Source organism: Condylostylus longicornis, unplaced genomic scaffold (assembly GCF_029603195.1).
Source record: "Condylostylus longicornis isolate FDR11 unplaced genomic scaffold, ASM2960319v2 ptg000040l, whole genome shotgun sequence".
NCBI lineage: Eukaryota > Metazoa > Arthropoda > Insecta > Diptera > Dolichopodidae > Condylostylus > Condylostylus longicornis.
In genome coordinates, this window is record NW_026578009.1 from 7,406,189 (window position 1) to 7,428,928 (window position 22,740).

General features: G+C 19.7%; 1 protein-coding gene across 15 annotated transcripts in view; it reads right to left on the reverse strand.

Annotated features, from left to right (window-relative positions):
* LOC129609880 (tropomyosin-2) overlaps positions 1-22,740 on the reverse strand; it is an 80,453-nt gene that overhangs the window by 12,809 nt on the left and 44,904 nt on the right. For 10 of the 15 annotated variants that reach the window (XM_055522076.1, XM_055522073.1, XM_055522072.1 and 7 more), the window contains 3 exons: positions 6,327-6,397; positions 4,046-4,121; positions 3,614-3,676 (listed from right to left, as the gene is read on the reverse strand). In XM_055522076.1, coding sequence (XP_055378051.1) covers positions 3,614-3,676; positions 4,046-4,121; positions 6,327-6,397 — 210 coding nt within the window. Of the gene's footprint in view, positions 1-3,613; positions 3,677-4,045; positions 4,122-5,089; positions 5,161-6,326; positions 6,398-22,740 lie in introns of all 15 variants that reach the window. The other 5 variants (XM_055522077.1, XM_055522074.1, XM_055522069.1 and 2 more) reach the window with 1 other exon arrangement.

A 22,740-nucleotide genomic window follows, 5' to 3' on the forward strand; every position in this document is an offset into this window, starting at 1 on the left:
TAAAATTATGATGCGTTTTTTTTTATTTTATATTTATTACTTCAATTTTATACAAATATTAATAAATAAATATATAAAACAATAATTATGATAGTAATAATAATTATAATTAGAGATATAAAATAAATACAAAAACGTAATAGAAATTAACAAAAAAAAAAAAAATAAATAAAATTTTTGGAAGACGATAAAATTTCTACCGAAATTTTAAAATTTTTCTTAAATAATTTCTTAAATAATAGCAAATATTCATTGAAATATATTGAAGAAATTTGAATTTAATACAAAATATACTTTAACTACACTAGAAAAGAAAAAAAAAAAAAACAAATACAAAATGACATTCAAAATAAAATAATGATATTTAAGTCCCACTTTCCTTTCTTTTAGTAAAATTTTTTTGAATATTGAATATCAAGCTTAAAAAAAAATATTAAAATAATTTTGATTTTTTTTTGAAATACAATTTTTTTTTTTTAAATGTTTAGGCCTCAATATTGCAAATTACATTTTTTTTTCAGAATTTTATTTTATTATATATTCAATTTTATTTAATAATTTTTATTTATTTTAGTAATAATATATTGTAAGTTTACAATTAATATTTTTTCTTTGTCTTTTACAAAAAATCGATTTTAATAAATTAATAAAAAAGAATACATATAAAATTATTTAAATATACATACATTTTATATATAAATAAATTTACATGAATAAATTTTAAAGAAGAAAAAATTAATTATAATTTAAAAAAAAATTTTTAATTAAAATTTATAATAATTAAAAGATATTTTAAAATATGTATATAACATATAGTTTAGAGCACAAATTTATACTTTAAAAAAAATAGGTCAAAAATTTAGAAATATAAATAAATATACATAAATTATAACAAATTATTTATTTAATATTATAGTTAAATTTATTATTTAAAGCAATTATTAATGCGTGACAGAATTTATAGAATTAATGTTATTCATTACAATAATGTTAAATTATTAAACTCTACATGAAATGATAAATTAATTAATAATTAATTATTGTACATACATTCATGTTAATTAAATTATTTTATAAACAGAATGATAATTTACGTGATTTTATTCAAATAATTAATTTATTTTAAATTTTAATGAAAATTTTATTAAAAAAAAATTAACCAATAAATGATTTTATTTTTTAATGAAAATTAAAAATATAAATAAAATTATCTACAATATACTAATATTAACTAAATTTTACAAATTTTATTTTGAACAAAATTGAAAAATTATTTGATTGTAAAAGTGCTTGCATAAATTTCTATTAAAAATAAACAATTAATTTTACCCAGTTACCATAAAAAAAAGTAAAAAAAAAAAATGGCTCTATAAATATCAAATTTTTCAAATACCTCCTTAAGTTGTTGATCCAATAATCTAATTTGACTTTCAAAACTTTCTTCTTTTTGTGTAGCCTAAATTTATTTTTATGCCATATACAATAAAATTTTATAATATTCACGTGTATTTAAATTAATTCGCATTCAGGTGGAATGTGTGTACAAGTATACAAGGAACAAAATTTTTTTTTAATTTTACAAATTTAAATAATGTTTTTTTTTATGTTAATAAATACGATACATATAACATTGCAAAAAAATTCATTACAATATACAAAATTCATTAAAAAAAAAAATCAAAATTATTCACGTGAAGCATAAAAATTTTTTTTTTTTTTTTTAATAAAAGCAGCAGTGCATCAAAGAATTCAAAATCAGGAATTGTTTCATTCAATCCAATCACAAAAAAAAAATTCAAACATATCAAATAAAAAATATCAAAATTTTATACATGAAAATAAAAAAGAAAATAAAAAAATTTCATTAATATTATTAATATAAAAAATAAATAATATAATTACAAAATTAAAAAATAAATTAATATTAAATTTTATAATTAAAAGAACAACTAAAAATACGAAATTATTTTAGAAAAATTAGTAATAAATGTAAAATGCAAAAATTTTTAGTAATTTTTAAAATTATTAGAAATCGCTGAGATTTTCGGTAGATATTTTATCGTTTTTATAAATGCTTGTTTTTCATTTTTCAAAAACAAAAAAATAAAGAATATTAAATTAAAATTTTAAATTAAAAAAAAATTATCTTTTGTCTTTTGTTTTTTTTTAAATTAAAATTAAAATTTCGAAAATATCCACACTAAATTTAAAAAAAAAAAAAAATAATTTTTTGTTTTTGTACAATAATGAAAAAACTGATAATCTTTAAAATAAAATGAATTTAAAAATCAAGAAAAAAACAAAAATAATAAAAAATTATAAAAAAATAAATATATTGAAATTAAGTTAGTAAATAAAATTTTTTTTTTATTTAATTTTGATCTGTAAAAGAGATTTTTCACAATTTTTTATAAGAAGCCCCATTTTTTGCTTTTATTTAAGTTTATTTTCGAAAATTTTAATTTTAAATACAATACTCGTATTTTTGTCCAAGAAGAAAATTGGAAACCCTCCATAATAATTGTTAATATAATTTTCTCTCATTATTCACACTCATAACATTACTGTTATGTTTTTAATTAAGTTAAATATTTTCTTCTTATCTCATAAGAAGAATGGGACGCCTTATATACATTCATATATAATGCGTTTACCAAAAAATACGGATCAACTTAACTTATTCAGCCATGCTGTCTTAATTACTGAATATGTCAATTTGTCGTTAGAACTGCATTTTTCTATATACGTCCGTACATTTATTTAATTGAATCACTGAACAAAGACCACTCTAACAACAAAATTTTAATTTTAGACTAACATTTTTATATGAAAATTGAGAAAATGTTAAAAATCTCTTTTAAATTTTTTTTTTGTTTTGCTTACAAATTTCTATTTACATTTACATTAAAAAAAAAAAAAACATTGAAAATAAATTTAGCAAACTGAGCTGTCTTTTATGCTCAGCTAAAATCTGTACAGTTTTTCTTTTAAATTTGCTGTAAATTGCAATTTGAATTTGTTATGAATATATGAAGTATTGAGAGCCGTATGTATAACAGGTCCCCCTTTTGAAATTAATTTCTTTAAAATAGATTAAAAAAAAAACTTTTGTTATCTAATTAACATGTAAATTTCATTTATTTTAGTTTTTTTTTTTTTTGGTTATTTACCAAACAGTAAAAAAAAAATATTATTAAAAAAAAATATATATGTAGAGAAAAATTATTAGAAATAAAAAAAAAAAAGAAAAAATAATTAAATGATCGCCACGCTGGAAAATAATTTTAAAGCAATTTTTTTTTTTTTTTCAAAACTCATTTCATAAAAAAAAAAGAAAATATAAATCAAACAAAAACAGAAACAGAATGGAACAAAATCAAAATAAACAATATTTGGAAAACATTTTAATTTTTTTTTTTGTTTTTAAAGCCGGATTATATTTACTGCAAAGGCTATTTTGAAGAACTTCAAAAATTTTATCTGAATTGCCAGATGAATTCTAGATTACTCTTAGATATTCGATTCAGTAGATATTTTACTTGTATTCGCTTTTGAAAATTATAGAAATTGGTTTTTTTTTTTGCAGCTATTTAAACCCAAAAAAAAAAAGTACCTCCTTTAGACGAGTGTTCAATGTTTTGATTTGGTTCTTGTATTCTTCTTCACGTTGGTTGGCCTAATCAAAATTTATTTTTTAGAATATTTTTATTATGTAATATTTAAATTAAATATTAATATTATCGTATACATATACTATATAATTAAAAATTCTAAATTTGTCAAAATTGTTTTTTTAACTTTAACTTTAAACAGCGGGCGAACGAAGATATATATTATAAATATATTTTTTGATTTTCTGAAATATACTTCTATTCTTCATAATGATTTCTGAACTTACACCGAATATTTTAATATAATTTAACTAATAAATTAATTAAAATTTTATAAATTATATTTTAAATATAGTTTCAATCTTTTATATGAAAATTATTGTAAAAAATAATTTTTTTATTATAATAAAATTGCCATAATATGTATAATTTACCTTTTCTTCTGAAACCTCAAGAGATTTCAAGTTGTTGCCTACAACACGAAGTTCTTCTTCAAGCTCAACGATTTTACTGTGAAAATTTTCAAAAAAAAAAAAGAAATTATTTTATAAATTTAATTTTCATATTTGAATATTTATATGTATGTACATTATTTATTATTATAATTATTATTATTGTCATATATAAAAAAAAAATCAATATAAATTATTTTCAATATAAAATAAAAAAATGTTTTTGAAAATATTGCAAATAATTAAATTTTTTCATCAGTTTTTTTCATTTTATTTATTAAAACAATAGTGCTCTGTTTTAATTAATAGTGGAATTTTATTGAAGATATTAAATTGAAAACCGAAATTTGTTTTCACGAAAATTTTGACATTACGTTACTCATAAAATGTATAAAGTTGAACGAATGCAAAATGGTTTTAATATCATTAAAACCTTCAAATATTTAGCAATATCGACTAAACTAATTTTATCATAATAATTTATTCGGAATTCAATTTAAATTTTGCATTCAAATCAAATTTGAATACTCGTATAATTTGAACCGGAATGTGTAACACAATATATAAATAGGAATATAATGTTAAAAAACATTAAAAATAATTTAGTTTTAGAAGAATTTAATTAAATTTAGAATTTAAAATTATGATTCTTACAACAAATTTTAATTGTATATTGAAGATTTCAATTAAATATTTTAAAATTTTTTTTTTTTTAATGTTTCAATTTAAAATATTTTATATTGAAATTTTATATTAGATTTAATAATTAATTCAAAAAACTTATTTTATTTATATTGAAATAATTTATTTATACATGCATTTCAATATAAAAAAAAAAGAAAAACAAAATGAACAAATATTATACGTAAATCTACATACATTTTATTAAATTAAACAAATATACAAAAAATATATATATATATGTACATTATGTTTATGTTATTAATATATATTTATTGGTATATAAAAAGCATAAGTGCATTTTCAAGATTATTAAATTAATTTTTGTGATAAAACCAAACAAACCTTTCAAGAAGTTCAACTTTTTCTTCTGATCGTTCCAAATCCTGTTCCATAAGGACTAGTTTACGAGCAACCTTTTATAATTTTTTTGGTTTTTTTTTTTTTAATTTTGCAAATTTTGTTTTTTGTTTCATTCGAAGTAAAATCCATGAAGGAATTGCAATTTTTTTTTTTTTTGTAAATGATGGATTTGGATTTTATTATAACAAAAATTAATTGTATATATGGAGAGCGTTGTTATTGCAAAAAAATAAAAAACAATTGTTAATTTGCCATAATGTTTTTGAAGGCGATATTTAAAATCACAACACACAAAATTTTTTTTTTTTTTCGTTTTTATTGTTAGTTCGGATTTGTGGGGGGAAAGCCGTAAAATATACAAAAATAAAAAATAAAAAAAAATTATTATTAATATTATTTTAAAAAAATATTTGTTAGATTATTAATGTTTTTTTTTTTTGTTTATTCAACAATATAAAACGAGAATCGAGCTAGCTAAAGCTACTTAAAAATAAAAAAAAATAAAGTTTTTATTAATTTTTATTTAAATTTATGCTGAAATATAAAATATTATTTATTAGAGTTAGTCAATTTTTTTTTTAAAAAAAATTAAAATTCAGAATTCTTTTATTTAATTTAGTTTAATGGACTGTTTTCAAATAAAATAAAATTTTTAAAGTAATTAAGTAGTATAATTAATTTAGGAAATGCTAGATATAAAAGAATCAATTTAAATTAAATCGATTACTTGTTATACGTATCGTAAAGTAAATTCACTAATTTTTTTTAGAAGTGAGAGCAATTTTTGTATATTTAAATTTGATATTCGAAATTTCGAATATCAAATTTATATTTAGCAATTTTAATTTGATATTCGAAATTTCGAAAATAATAACAAAATTACGCAAAATGAATTATATTTGACCGTAAATTCAATATAATTGTCCATTAACAAAATTAAATAAAAAAAACAAAAATAACAATAATTAGAATTAAAAAAATATATATGTATATTTATGTATATTATATAATTATTTAATAAAAATTATTGTAATATTAATCAAAAACAATATAGTATTATAATAATTTAATGTAAAACATAAAATCAATCAATTGAAAACTAAAATTAGAACACACTTGGATCAATAAAATAAATCAACATTAATTAACATCAATATTATATATAATATCAATAATCATTTTTATAAAAAATAAATTTTTATTTATTCTTTCAACGTACTTTTCACCTTGTTCGGCACGTTCTTCTGCTCTTTCCAAATCAGCTTCAACCATGGCCAATTTACGAGCGACCTATACATTTTTTTTTGTCGAGATTTTTTTTTTTTGTTTTGTTGTTAAGATTTTTCAAAGGACAATATAACGTAATATGTTTCGGGCAAGGATATTTCAATAATCAAAAATATTTATAGAAGATGATTTTTTTTTTTTCAATTTTTAATAAAAAAAAATTGAAATTCAATTTTATTTTAAATAAAAATACGAAGAGAATAAAAAAAAAAATAAATGAAAAGAAAAAATAAAATACAATTACTAAAATAATATAAAAAAAAAATTAAATTTTCAAAAAGAAAAATACAAAAATAAAGGAAACAGATTTAGAAATACTAAGTAGAGAGAAGGAAGGAGAAAAAAAAAACAGGAAAAATTAAATTTAAACCAGCTGCTGCATTTTATGGTTTTTTTTATTTGGTATTTGGTTTTTTTTTTTATAAAACATAATACGAACACACATAAACTAGAGAACAACATTTACAAATAAACAACAATGAATGACACAAAGTCAAAAACAAAAAGCAAAAAAGCAAAAAAAAAAAAAACACAGAAAAACTAAACACAATTTTATGAAAAGGAAATTAAAGGATTAGTTTTTGAAAAAAAAAAATATTTGTGAATCGAAAAGCGTTTATATTTCTTAAAAAATTAGTTAATTAAAAAGGAAAAGCGAAATTTTTTACAACATTTAGAAAACAAACAAACAAAACATTTACAAAACACAAATTTTTCTACAAAACAATATTTTTATTTCTTTTTTTTTTTTTTTTTAATTACCAATTGAGAACTTTTCAAAAAGATTAATTACTATTACAATTAAAATTAAAAATAAATTAAAGAAATTGATCAAGAAAATAAAAAAAATGGATGTTCTAAAACATTTTTTTTTGTATTCAGCCATTTATAAATGAGTTCAAATAGTTTTTTTTTATATTTATTTTAGCTGAATTTCTTGCATTTTATATAAAAAGTTATGTAATGTATCTATTACATAATAGTTTACTATGTGTGTAATTACAATACATATGGTACTTATTGTATTATTTTATATATGTATGTATGTATTGTATATATGTACATTGAATGTCATGATAATTTTTATAAAATTTCATTAAATTATTAATTATTATTCAATTTAGAATATTTTTTAAATAATTCGATTTTGTAAGACCTGGATAAAACATATTAAAGTGGATAGGTTTTCAGGATTATATTTAAAAATTTCAAAAGAAAATTCCCAAAATACGTCCTTAAAGTGTATTGTTTATAAATAACAATGATAGTTTCACATTTTTCATAAAGAAATTAAAATTATTTTGTTTTTTTAAAAAGAAAACCGTTTAAATCTAAATTTATGTGGAACATGTTGCTCTAATTGCCTGGGAATCAATTTGAATATATGATTTAATATAAAATTATAAAGAATATCCCAAAATACTATATAATTAATGACTTTTATTCTAGTAAAATATTTAAAATAATTCTGTTCTGTTATGTTATAATTAAGTTTTACGGAGTTTTTTTTTTTTGTGGGGAAATTCTTGAATACAATATAAAATCGGAAATTTATGTAATTAATTAAAAATATTTTAATATTATTTTATTAACTCCTTCATCTATATTATTAATAAAAATTTAATTATCAAGAAATTTGTACTTTAATATATGTAGGTAATATGAGTATAACAAAATTCAACATATTGTTATATTTATATTTAATAGTAAAGAATAAGATCAAGGAGAAAATTTTTTATATTGTTACTGTACTCATATAAATAATATAGATGTATGTATTTGATATGCAGAAATATATGATCGTATATTTCAATGTATATTAAATTTAATATCCGTAAAAACTTTTAATGTGGGATAAATAATATAAAGTCATTGACAATATGCAATATTTATATAAATAGACAAGTAACATGAATATAAAAGAAATATAAATTGCCTTGAAAAATTGAGTGTCTCTTCTTTGTTATTGTACAAAGGACTATTGTAGTTACATATATAATATAAAACTTGACCTTATTTTTAAAAGTGTATATAGGTACACTAGTTTTTATTCATTTTTATACTTCTTTTTCTCTATTTTATTTGTAAAATAAAAATATCAAAATTTTATATATGTACAATTTCTTTTTGTTTTCTTGAAGTTTACGAAATCTATTCATTGTTAATATTTTTTATCCAACCGCATTGTATATAGTAATAAGGGTCATTACCATATATAATAAGAGAAATTTTTGTTTTCTCTTGAAACAAGTCATATAAATTTTGTTAGGAAATTGCACAAAAATATAGGCAAATGGATGATAATATTATTTATATAAATTTAAAAAAAATTTTGGCTCGAAATTGCAATAAAATTATCATAACATCAATGCAATAATTTTACATGAATGAAAACTACAATTAACTACTTACTATTAAAATAAAAAAAAAAAATCTAAAAATCTTTGTAATTAAAAATATTGAATTATTTTAATAATCATATTCTTAGTATTGAATAAATATTCATTTTTTTTTTCAGATTAATTTTTTATTAAAATTAATTTATTATTATTAAATTTTCAGCTATTCAGTCATAATCATTCCTATATGTTTTTATAATCATGCTAATATTTTTTTTTTAATTTAATTTTTAAAGCTAATTTTATTTTGCTTTTCATTCCTTTATTCATATAATATGCTTGATTTCACTTATTATTATAATTTTATTGGTATAAAATAACAGACAAATGCAAAAAAAAAAGGTTTGCATACCATCAGTTGCGATTAAAGAGGAATTATATATTATTATTGTTGGTTTTATGCTTTATTTATGGATGGGGACACTAATGTGGAAATGATTTATATTTAAATAATTTAATTAATAATTATTCATGACATTTTTTTTTATTTTTTGGTAAATCTAATGCTATAAATGCATTTTTGTTTTAAGGCTTTGAATAATGATCACGATGCGTATTAAAAAAATTTTGGTTTTAAAAAATTCGACAAAAATATGGGTAAAAAATTAATTTTTTTAACAAAAATCAAAAATTTTAAAAATATTTCAAAATTTATTGCATTCTTTCAAAAAAAATGTGTACAAAAAAAGGAGGAAGGAATTGTAAGGTTTTGAAACTCAAAAAAAGAAAGTGTGTTTTTTCTTGTCTGGTTTGACTGTAATGGATTTTTTTTTTAATGAATTTGTGATTATGTGAAATTCTAAATTACAAAATCTAATTCTAAATAAAAAAAAAAAAAACTACTAAAAATTATAAAAACTTACTACTGATTAGGTAAGGGTTTGTGTGTCATTTTTTTTAACTTTGTTTTCTATTCTATTCAAAAATTTATATATATATACACTTTTGTTTTTAATTAAAAAAAAAATTTAAAAAATTAAAAAAATTTTCAAAAAAAAAAATTATTTTTATATAAAATAATGCTTAATGTTTTCTTGCAGGTTTTGTTTTTTTATTTTTTATTTTGGGATCAACTTCATTGCTTAACTTCACCAACACATCCAAAAAAAAAAAAATTATATGCGATAAATTTCAAATTCCTGGATTTTTGGGGGATATTTCAAAATAATTATTTTTGCTAACTAAGTATAGCTATATTTGGAGAAATAATGTATGTATAAAAAAATTTCAGTATGGCACAAGCACTTTTCATTTTCTACATTCTTTTTATTTTTATTTTTTGCAGAATTCTAATGCATTTTATTTTTTTAATTCATGTATTGGAGGAATTTGCATCCAAAATCAAAAAAATGAAAAAAAAAAATTATAATTTATTTAATTTTATGTGATATATATGGTATATATAAAATGTAGTATTTAAAAAAAAAAATAACTAAAAAAAAACTACAGGGATTTTATAATATTATAAGTAGTAACATTCCGATATTATGCACATACCACCAATAAATTATCTACTTTTAAAATTTTATATATATACATTAATATTAAAGACTACATATATTACGAGTATTTATTTAGATTTTTAATATTTATGTAATATTAAGAATATTAAAGAATTTTACTTATTAATTACTATTATTTAAATTTATTTTATAATTATGAGGAACGCTTAAAGGAAAAATTATATTTTAATTAAATTTTGGTACGTAATTATTGTATGAAATTTGAATGAATTATAAAAATAGTAGTACTTTTTGATATAGTAGTAAGACAACTATATGTATTTTTAATTTATCAGCAATATTAGAACTACGTATAGGTATATTTAGTATATAAAATTTACTAAAATTTTTAGATGAAAATACTTATGTATATAGACACAACAATGTATAACTACATAATATTGAAAGTTTTATTATTTTATTATATTAGGGGTCGATCAGTTTTTTGATAATATTGGAAAGAATATAAAATTTATATTTTAATTAATTTATTTTTATTTTATATTTTTTAATACAAATTTGAGAACATAAATTATTTATTTTTAATTTTTTTATACTATTACAAATGTATAATTCTTATACTTATAATTTTAACTCGGAAATGCATAAGACCGCCTTTATGCAGGCTAGGTCTTGTTGAGATTAAATACTCCTAATTTTTATTATGAATTATTTACAATTGTTTTGGTACTGCATTATTTTTTTATAACTATTCTTGATAAATTAACTTAGTTCTATATCATTAAAATAGTTAACGTTTTTGTATTAATTTGTAATTGTAAAAATTTTTATTTTGTTATTATAATTTAACGAATAACTTATATTTTATAAAATATATATTATAATATTATATTTTATTATTAAAACAAAATTTATTTATTTTACCATATAACATTCAAATATTTTTTATATAGGGTTTATTTTTAAAATCAACATTAATTATTTGTTTAAGTTTTTAAGTTTTCGAAATGTCTTCAAGACTTCATGTCATGACAATTGAATTTCAATTTATGACAATACATATTTGTTGGGAAATTACTACAACTTTTTTATAGACTAAACTGGCATCGAAATTCCAATTAAACTGTATCCCTACACAATTTAGAAATAAATTTTGAATTATCATTTATAAGCTGAATCGTTTATAGTAATATGATAGTATTGTTGCATTAATTCTCATGTCTCAATTAATTAGGAGTTATTTTATTAAGATATTTGCAGTAATACATTTTTAAAATCTAGATTTAGAGAAGAAATAATTTGCCGAATTTAGATTTGAGAACAGAATTTAAAAACAGTAATCTTTCATTATGAAGCTAGCTCATGGAATAATTTTTTTTGAGTTTCTTTTTTGTTATATTAAGTAAACTGCATAGAGACACAAATTTAAAGTGTTCTTAAGGGGGGAGTCAAATATAAAAATAAAAATTACAAAGATTCGTGTATTCAAACTACAATTAACACCTAAATTTGTTTATTTTAAATCAAAAATAAGATCAATGTACAACCACATTTAAAAAAAAAACGCTTAAATATTTTCATCTTCATTTCTAATTAGCAACATACATACATACATATTTATGTATGTACAAATATCTATAAATGTATGTTGGTTTCTTACTCAAAAGAAATGAATTCATTTCAAAAAAATTTTTAGAAATAAAAAAAAAAGGAAATAATTTAAGAATAATTTGTTTGTGGTTCTAATTCTAATTTTTGTTTTTTAATTTGAATAAATGAATAACGGAATATAAAATATTTACGGTAAACTATAGGATACCAATAAATTGATCTTTATTTTTGTATTCAATTTAAAAAGGAATAGCGGAAATTTAATTATGTACTTACATACATATATGTAAAATGTTATGCACATATGAAACGAATGTGAAATGTCGGACGACAATATAGACGTCGATGTTGGTCTAAAACGATTTTGATGAAGTTTTGTATTTAAATTTTCTTTTTAGATACATGATAATATTATCAATTTTTCGGGTTATGAAGGTGTACTAAAGGCAAATTTCACCGTTTTCGAAGATGCTGTTCGGCAAGTCCAAGGTACTATTATGCAAGTATTATCAAAAATATCATATCAATCTTGAAATTCTAATTGAGTTTATCATATAATTGGAAAATGTATTACGTTGTGACGGTCATGTTGTGGCCATATCAGATTGTATTCTCGTACTCATCTTTTTTTCCCAAAAAAAGATAAATGACATTTCGACTTTAAAAAGCATAATTATTTGAATATTTTACTTGTACGCTACCCACGCATTCCCATATCTTATATAGATATCTCGTTCACACTCACCTATGTATGTACTTCTTAAAAATATTATTAATAGAAAGAGAAAAAGAAAAAGAATTATAAATGAAAAAGAATTGAAATTCTTTTTAACGGTTTTTTTTCTGAAAACTCCATTAAAACAAAAAAACTGAGAATAATAAAAAAGAAAAAAACAAAAATACTAGATTTTAAGTGAGTGATTAAATAACGTTGGAAAGAGAACTTGAGATATGTATATTTGTATGTGTGTACCTATAGTGTGAAAAATAAATAAAGCATTCCGGCCGGCATTTGTAAGCTTTTTCATTGCTTTTTCACTTTTTTTTTTCATTTTTTTTTGTTTTTTTTTTATTTTTAAATAAATGTACATAAGTACTTATATGGAGCGCGTTCATCAGTCCATTTCTGTACATATTTTACATGGTCGCGTTTTATTTTTTCTTTTGTTTTTTTTTTACTAGATTTTAAGGCAAAATTTAATATACAAATAGTTTAGAAATTTTTTTTAGCGAAAAAGTAAGAAAACAAGTTTTTTCATTCGCATCTTTCTTTTTTCTTTTTTTTTTTTTAAATTTTATTGGCTATATTAGATTCTTTAACATAAATATAATATAATTGAGATTTTTATGTCATTTTTATATTCATGCATCGCAATTTTCGTATGCGCGAGTTTATAAATGTAACTACGACGTATGTTTCATATTTACATGCATATGGCATCGCTATTTTTGTCTATAGACTACTTTTTGTTGTGTTGTCATTAACTCATTTTCAACAATATTGTAAGAAAGTTGCAGTTGTAAATTTGTAATAGCGCCAATTTAATGACTCAAAAAAATACAAATTAATTATTATTAAGAAAAAAAAAACTATAAATTTTTAAAAAGCTTAAATTACTCAAATATTTATTACATTTCTCGTTTATTTATGCAAACGGGCAACATGTAAATTATTTTATTCTGTACATATATTTACATAAGTCTTCTGTATGTGTGTATTGGACGTACGAGAGTATATGTAGATAAATTTAAGTAATATCTCTAATGTCATTTATCATTCAAAATAATGGACAGAAATTCTTATATTGTGTATGCTGTGTTAAATATTCATATTTGTAAAATGAAAAAATTTAAATGTCTGTCAACAAAATGTGGTCGGGTTATCTAATATGTTTGACAAAAACAAAGCTTAAAAAGATAAAATTATATTTATTAAGTTTTAAGATTTTTATAAGATATTTAACATAAAATTGAATTTTTTTAATAAATTCGAATGAAATTGAGAATTGGCAATACAAAGGCTTTTAAAACCCTTTATTATAAGTATTGAATATAGATACACTCAATTTGGGTTACTTTATGTTCTATAATATCTAGATATTTCAAATTCGTCATATTTCAATTTGGTATAGTATTAAAATAAAAGGCCATCTTCGAAATCTCAACTTTAATTTGTCATATGTATATGTACATATGTATATGTAAATATAAATATATGCATAAAAATTCTACCTCCTTTAGGTCTTGAATTTAAGATTTTTAAAGCTGAATAGTTATTTTCCCAAAAATAACTTAATTGTCACAAAACTAACTATTGACTTTTTTACTAATCTAACTAATTATTGTTGACTTAATTGTTACAAAAATAACTTAATTGTCATGGCCTATATTTTGAGCATAGCCGCACTTTTGTACTTCAAATGAAAAACATTTTTTGATAAGTTTTTGATATAAAATTGGGATAATTAATTTGAAATGACAAAGAAATTTATACAATATCTTTTCAAATCAAAAACATAGCAAATCTAATATTAATTAGTAATGGTATTAACAAAATGTCATGACTATTTTTCTCTGTGTTCATAATTCAGAATATGTAATTGTAATAGGTTTTGTGCGTATGTATGTATGAAACATTGAAACATGTATTTCAATTAGAATTATAAATATCACATGGTCTCTATTTAATAATATGTAGTTGATTTAACCCTACTTTTTAACATAAAAAATTTGTTAACTTTAAAAAATATGAAATAATGTAGTTGTGTACGGTAAAATTCCTAGTAACTATTTATTACTGTCGAAAAGTAATTATATTTTGTATGCTGTTTTGTATTTACTTTGATTATATGCTACATGTTTCACGTAATCTAATTTCAAAAATAGTTTTGAAAATTTTTGTAAAATGATAACAGTTAGGTGTATTAAAAGATTTATCTATGTATATGAGTAGATAAAAGTACATAAAATACAAATGAATACCTATACATAATATAATTATTTAAGTAAATAATATGTAGGTTGTATTTATGTATAAATTTTCAAAAATTTTTGATATTTGAGAATTACATTTTATTTAATTGTTTGTGATTTTTAAATAAAAGAATTACTGGATTGTATTAAACATTAGGTCAAACCAAAATAATGGTGATACCAAAATATCAAATTGTCATCATAATTATAATAGTTGCGTAAAATTCATATGGATAATTTTTAACAGAAAATCAGGGTTAAAAGTTTTTTTATATAAAATGAGGTATTTTTCATTTAAAACATCATTGTTTATATAATAAAATACATACATATATATGTAAGTATAAGAATAGCATAATATGTGAATATCTTTTGTTTTTGTATAACAGTTATACATATATATACAAGTGTGAAATTTTATATTATTTTGTCTTACGCGTTTTTCTTTATAATTGTGGTAGTTAGACAACAAGTTAACATATAAAATTGAGTTTATTATTTCATATCAATTTATCAATTATTTTTCTTGCCGTATGTATTTTTGCAAGTGAATGACTCAGCTTTTAAGTGTTTTTTTTTTTATGGAATTTATTGAATTTTTGAGTTAATCTAACCGTGAAAGGTCAACAAATTGATTTTCGTTTTTATTTTTTTAATTTATTTTTATAATTTTGCTGTCTTTTTTGGAATTAATAAGTAAAAGAAAAAAACATAAAATCTAGGTTTGGTTCGCAATAATTTATGTACATCTACTATATGTAAGTAAATGTTAAGTACATAAAATAATAATGATATACATATGTACATATTTGCATACATATTTATATATTTAGGTTTTATTTAAAACCGTTTAGTAGTAATTACAGATATTATAATAAATTGGGATTTAGTATGTAAATTGTTTGCAAATGTTTTTCTGAACGAAGATTTCTAAAGATTTTGTTTTCTTATTTACGTTTCAAATATCGATTATTCGAAAAATGCCAGACATTACGATAGATTTATGGTTTCGATAGTACTCTTTAATCAATTTCATTTTAATTAATTTATATTTTGTTGGATTTAAGTCTGAATTTAATATTATTCTATCGCAGATAAATTTTTGGACTCGATAAAGTATATTTAATGTTTATGATTATTTAGAATCGCTAATTATACATATTTCGAATTAAATATACAAATGCATATCTCCAATTCCGTATATATATCAAGCAGCTTTACTGGCAGTAAAGTAAGAAAGAAACATTGCAAATAACCAGCATGTACAATATTATATTACTATTCGTAGTTTTAAATAACTCAGAAAATAATTTTGAAAATTTAGAAATTTTTTAAAAGTTTTACAGTATAAGTGAAAAATTGCGACTGTTTTCCTTTTACAAGGGCTAATCTTATCTGAAAAAAAGGTTTTCATATTTATCGAAAATATGGAATAATAATTATAAAAAACTTTTACTAAAAATATTTTCAATTCTCATTAAATCACATGATTTAATTAAGGTGAAAGTTTTGTAAAAAGAGAATATTACATATGTAAGTCGAAATAAGAACAGACGAAATAAATCAATTTAAAGTCAACTGTTATATATAAACCATTTTTTTAATACCATTAATGATATAATTTTTTTCTTAGATGACAATAAATAGTCATCTAAATAATGAAATTCTGAAAAAGTTTCTTAGACATTATTTAATAAAATCTCGCCTTTTAGTGTTTCTCTCACCGAAATTACCGTCTCTCTCATTTATAAAACTGGTAAACTTTATAAAACATTTATAAAATAAAAACACAAACAGTTGATTCTATAGTTTTTTCTTATCTAAATATACAGTCAAAAAAATTTCGTATAGTAGTAAGTATTTATTTGGCTCTTCTCTTATTTTTCTGTTCTCCGTCCATCCTATAACTATGCAACATTAGTACATATTACAAAAATAAATTCAACGAAAGTATGAAACATCCAAACCGTTTAAAAGAAATTTGCAAATTTTTATAAATTATTCGCTTAAACTAGGTTTTGGTTTATTAATTCTATTTAATTTTATTTTAAATATTGGGTCTGTATGGCGTAATTTAATTTAAAATTTTTAAATGGTTGGCGTATCTTTTAGAAATTGATATCAGGTAAAGAATATTAATAATCTAAAAATTCCATATTTTACTTATTATATAAAATCATTTATTTGCATATTATAGAAATGTGTATATATGTATAGCGATTTATATAGGTAAATTTGAGAAATAAATTCATTTTTGTACTTAATATTCTATATAAAATCGTTAGAATACCCCAATAATGTGAAATTCATTTCAATGATCCTCAATTAAGTGAATATTGTAAAATATGTAGTATACATATAAAGAATTTCAAATCATAAACTAAGAATATGTTTAAATTCTAAATATTTTATATGAGGAGACAAAAAAAAAAAAATAAGAAGAAAATAAAATCAAAAGATTTAAAAAATTAAAAAAAATTTGTATGCCAAGAACATTTTTGTTATTTGAATGAGTTTTTTTTTTTTAAGCAAAAAGGCACAAAATTCTATTTTTCTCAAAATTTTTGTTCTTTTTATAATGCGAGAGCCTCGATTATTTTTGTGTTACTATAATAAAAAAAAAAATTTTTTTTAATCAAAACTGATCATTGCCATAAAAAAAATTTTTTATTATGTTTTGTTGGTTTTTTTTTTCGTTCATTTTTGGTTAATTTATGCTAACTAATATAACATAATGACGTCATCTGTGAATATAGAAATATTTTCATGGTTGAAGAGTTTATTATGTTGCACAATGTATGGGTTTTTATTCTCAATTTTTTATTTATTTTTTTTTTATTCTGTTATTATAATGGTTGTAGTATTTTTACGTATATATTTTAGTTTTTCTGAAATTCACTAATTTATTATGAGATGAGCAGTTTGTAGTAGTATAGTTTATACATAAATATATGTACATTAGATTTTTATAGTTTTTTGAATAAAAACTAGATTGAAAATTTCATAATTTCTAATTTTTACTATATTATTCAATAAATAAAAATGTAATTTGAATATTAGGACAATATTAAGTATGTATGTATGTAAAAAGTTCTGTTCTATCATTCATAATTTATGTTGGATAAGTTTATTAAAAATTTCAATTTTTATTTATAGAGAATTGAAAACAAAATGAAATACATGGATTCAATACCTTCAATAGTTGTTGGTAATAAAGTGAATTTGTAATAAATGAGTAATTAAATGAATTTTGAATTAAATTAAGAACGCTTTATGAAACATGAACATAATTTGAAAAACCAATATTTCTGATTAATATTTAAAAATTTAGGGTAATCCACTTGTATAAGATTTTATTCATGAATATTTAAATATGCCATTCCTGACTTGTTTTTTATTTTATTTTTTTGTAAGAAAGATACTTGATACAATTCAAGTTTTGCAAAATATATGTACCACATATGATAATAATTATTATAAACCATGTGGATATTGTTATATATGTAGAAATTATCAAAAAAAATGTTGTAATTCGAATATAAAGTTGAAATGACCCAATATTATCTACTTATAATACAAGATTTTTTAAATAAATATTCGAAAAATTTTCTTGAATATGAAGTTTTTTATACAATTAATTTTTGTATATGCATTAAGATTAAATCAAAAGAAGACACAAATTTCGAAATTTTTTTATTTACTTAAATAGAAAAATTAATTACGAAATTTAAATTATAAATTAATTTAAATTTTACATGATTTTGGGCTCTATCAAGAATCAATACTACTTACTTATTTTATGTATATTTTTCTTATCTTTTAGCTGATAGCTAGCTATAGTTTAAAAAATATTGTGATAAGTGAATAAACATTATTTAACGATAAGAAATTCATTTATCGAAATTACTATAAATGGAAGTAAAAAAATTGTAAAATTGAAAAAAAAAAAATGGAAAAATAAAGGTGAATAGTTTATTTTTAATGATATTAAAGAGAAATGTATATAAATTTGTGTTATGTATATTGGTATTCGCGAAAAATGTATATAAACTATAAACACATACATAATCATACAATTTTGATTTTTCTTTATTGAGTATGTATTCAATATTCTATTAGTATGGATGTATTGGCATTTACAATATTATAGGTATGAACATGTGACTTTCATATACATACATAAGTATCTCTTGTATGAATAAATGAAGTTAAAAAATTGCATTCTTTGAATTTCTCAAAGCGACATATTTTTGATATCGATGGCGAAAAATTTGAATCATACAGTGTTCAAAACACTCATTCTTTAACTGATTTTCATAAGGTTTAAAAAAAGAAATGAAGAAGATTTCGTCATTAAAACTTTTTTTGCTTAAACAATGATTCATATTAATTTCATTATTAATCGAATGAATAAATTATATGATTAAGTCAAATTTGTTACCAACCAATATTCAAGCTTGTTAATATCATATTTCTATGCATAGATTGTAGACTACATAGATATTAGTATGTCAAAAACGTAATCATGTAATATACTCTAAAAATAAAGAATGCAGAGATATTTGGGAACACTCTCGAAAATACCAATTTGAAATTAGATATTTAAAAAAATTTAATTAAAAATTTAATATGTACTTTCAATTGAAGTTTCAAAAAAACACGTGTTAGAAAAAACTGTTTCATTTTTTTTATCAAAATGTTACCAAAATGTTTGTTATTGAAATTTTTATAAGTAACTATAAAAACTTTTAAGAATTTACAAAAAAAAAAACAATTCTTATAAATTAAAATAATGGGCATTGTTTCTTTTTACTGTTACAAATTTTTTCTCTCGATTAGAAACCTGTGCAAGTACAGTTATTCAAATAAATTGTTTCATGATTTTATCGTTTCATCAATTTACTCGTCAATTATTCAGGGTAAATTGTTAAATTTTCCTTATTTTTGTTCGGAAAATTCTCAAACGTTCCTTACTTCTTCGTCCCAAAACATTATTAATTTAAAATTTATTATTTTAAAGTCTTAAAAATTCAAATTAAATTATTTTGTGCCATTAATTTCTCAAGTAAAAATTCTATTTTCGAACTTTTTTTCAAAAATTTTTATACGTCAAAAATTTCGACGAAATTTTGTAATTGAAAAAAAAAAAAGAGTACTTTTGAAAACGCAGTGTCTGCACGTTTACTTCTATTATTAGAATATGTGCTCATATTTAATGTTTTACAATACATACATTGTAATTATTCTTATATGTTGCAGTTTTGCAAATCTTAATCGCAGTTCTAAAAAATTCGAATCAAAACACTGAATTTTTTTTGTACTTTTATAGGTTTAAGCTTGTAAATTTTCGAGTAGGCTTCTATTATACATATAATGCAGTATTCACAGAGTCTCTGAAATTTACTGCACAATCTACAATTCTATTAGAACTGAGTTTTATATTTAAACATTTATACTTTTAAGGAAGTTATCATAATAACATTGAGATAAGCTAAAAACAAAATTTGCATTTTAAGAGTAAAAAAAATTAAAATTTTTTCTTTTATTTTGCCTTTGTTTTATTTTTGAATGTTATATTGTAAATAAAATTCTTCATTATACTTAAATATATATTTGTATATATTTATATAAGTTTTCGTTCAATTTTTTTTCAAGTAAAATAATTTCCCACTTCTTTTTTAAATAACAATTATACATTAAATTAAATCGTTTGTTTTTTTATTCATTTTCTTTTTATTTAAAATAACATTAAAATTTTATACATCGATGTGATATAAATACACATTTAGTACATATATATATATATATATTCAAATATTTCAATACAATATTTATCATTATTTTTGTTAAAATTTAAAATAAAAACGAAAATTTTTACAACCAATTTAAAAAAAAAAACAAAGTTTCAATATTTTAATCCTGTTCATTTTTATATATTTATATAGGTAGGTATTTTTATTAGCACATTTTTATTTCTCGTTTAATATATATTTTATATAAGATTACAATATAGATTTCCCATTTTTTAAATTATTTTAAATTTTAATTTATCAACAATTTTTATTTATTAAAAATATAATAATTAGTGATGATATTAGTACAATTTTAATTGAATAATTTAATTATAAATATTTAAAATGAAAAAAAAATAATTATATAAAAAGGTAAAATGCATTTTTGTATATCGTCGGCAAAACTGTGATACCTCGTAAGTGCAAATATTTCCAAAAGTACTTTATCAATTTTCTGTTTATGAAATCTCAAACAGTCAATCTTTAAAATTTACGAAACAGTAAAAACTAATAAATAATTACATATTCTTTAAATAATTTTCATATTTTCATAAATTTAAAAGATGGATTGTTTGACATTTCCTAAACAGAAAATTGGTAAAGTACTTTTGGAAATATTTGCACTTACGTGGTATCACAGTTTTGCCGACGATATCATATATGAAAGTTTATTAAAAAAAAATTAAACATATTAAATTCAATAGTAATTCATATAAAAAAACAAAAAATATAAAATAAAAATTTGTTTGCTGTGAAAAAAAATTCAAGAATCATTTATTTCAGCTGTAAATTGGAGAAAAAATTTTACAAGAGTTCAAATGTTTCATATGACACGAGAGAATAGCTCCTCTTATATCACTGTTAAATACGGATTGTCTCTCTATTTGTGACGTTCATAAATAAACAAAATAGCTCTAATTAAGATTGTCATATTTTAGAATCATAAAAATTTGTGACTTCAAAATATACTCGTATAATTTATTGCTCCATAATTAAGATTTTCTCTTTGAAGTATTGGTACTCGTATAAATACTAGCCTATAAGACAATAATTTTTGTCAAATGAGTTTTTATACCATAATAAATGGAGTTAGCTGCACAATATATTATGTATCTTGTTCTACTAAAACATATCTTTATCAATTTGCACCTTTTCATTGGAACATATTTGTGTATATGTATAGAATTTAACCATATACATATATACATATATATAGTTAGTTTTTTAATTAATTGAATTTAAAATTTAACTTGAGATCACTAATAAAAATTTATAATGTATATAAAAGATTCCAAATCAATATGGTAAACAAATTATATTTTGAGATCAATTTATCATCTTCATATTATAATAATTTGTATAACAGAATTATATTATACAAAAATATATAATTATCTTATATAATACAATACTTTTCCGATTAAAGAATTCTTCTAAGTAATTAATAAAACTTATACATATTTTTTTTAAAATATAATACAATACTTTTGAGCCTTTAATATTAGTGATAAACAAGGAAATTTTAAAGTTTGAAATTTTTTATTTGTTATTAATTTTCTTATTGATTTGATGAACTTAGATAAGTCAGCTTATGCCAGTAATATAATAATTGTGTAATTGTAGCACAGATTTATTTATAATAAAGCTATGTGTTACAAAACGTGTAAACGTAAGTTGGTATATAAGTAATTTAAAATTTCAAAACAAAATTAATGACTCCGTTATTTACATATGTACTGGAGACTCAGTTACTGGTTTATTGAGTTGTTTTTTAAAGTTCAATATTTTTATTACAAGAACTGACTGTTTTTTTTTTTTAATATCTTCCATAAGGCAAACAATATACATTTGACCTTTTTACATAATGACATAAATTAAAAATTGAACAAATTATAGAACTATATTATAATTATGGATACAAAAAAAAAAAACGTAGTGAAGAAAACAATTGAATAAATAAACAAATAAATAAGAGCAAAATAAATTTTTGTTTTTAGAACAAAAAAACTTGAAATAAGAAAATTTTAACATTAGAGGAGACCATAAAAAACAACAATTAAATATTGATATTAAAGGAAGTTTGTATAACAGTTTTGTTTTGATTATAT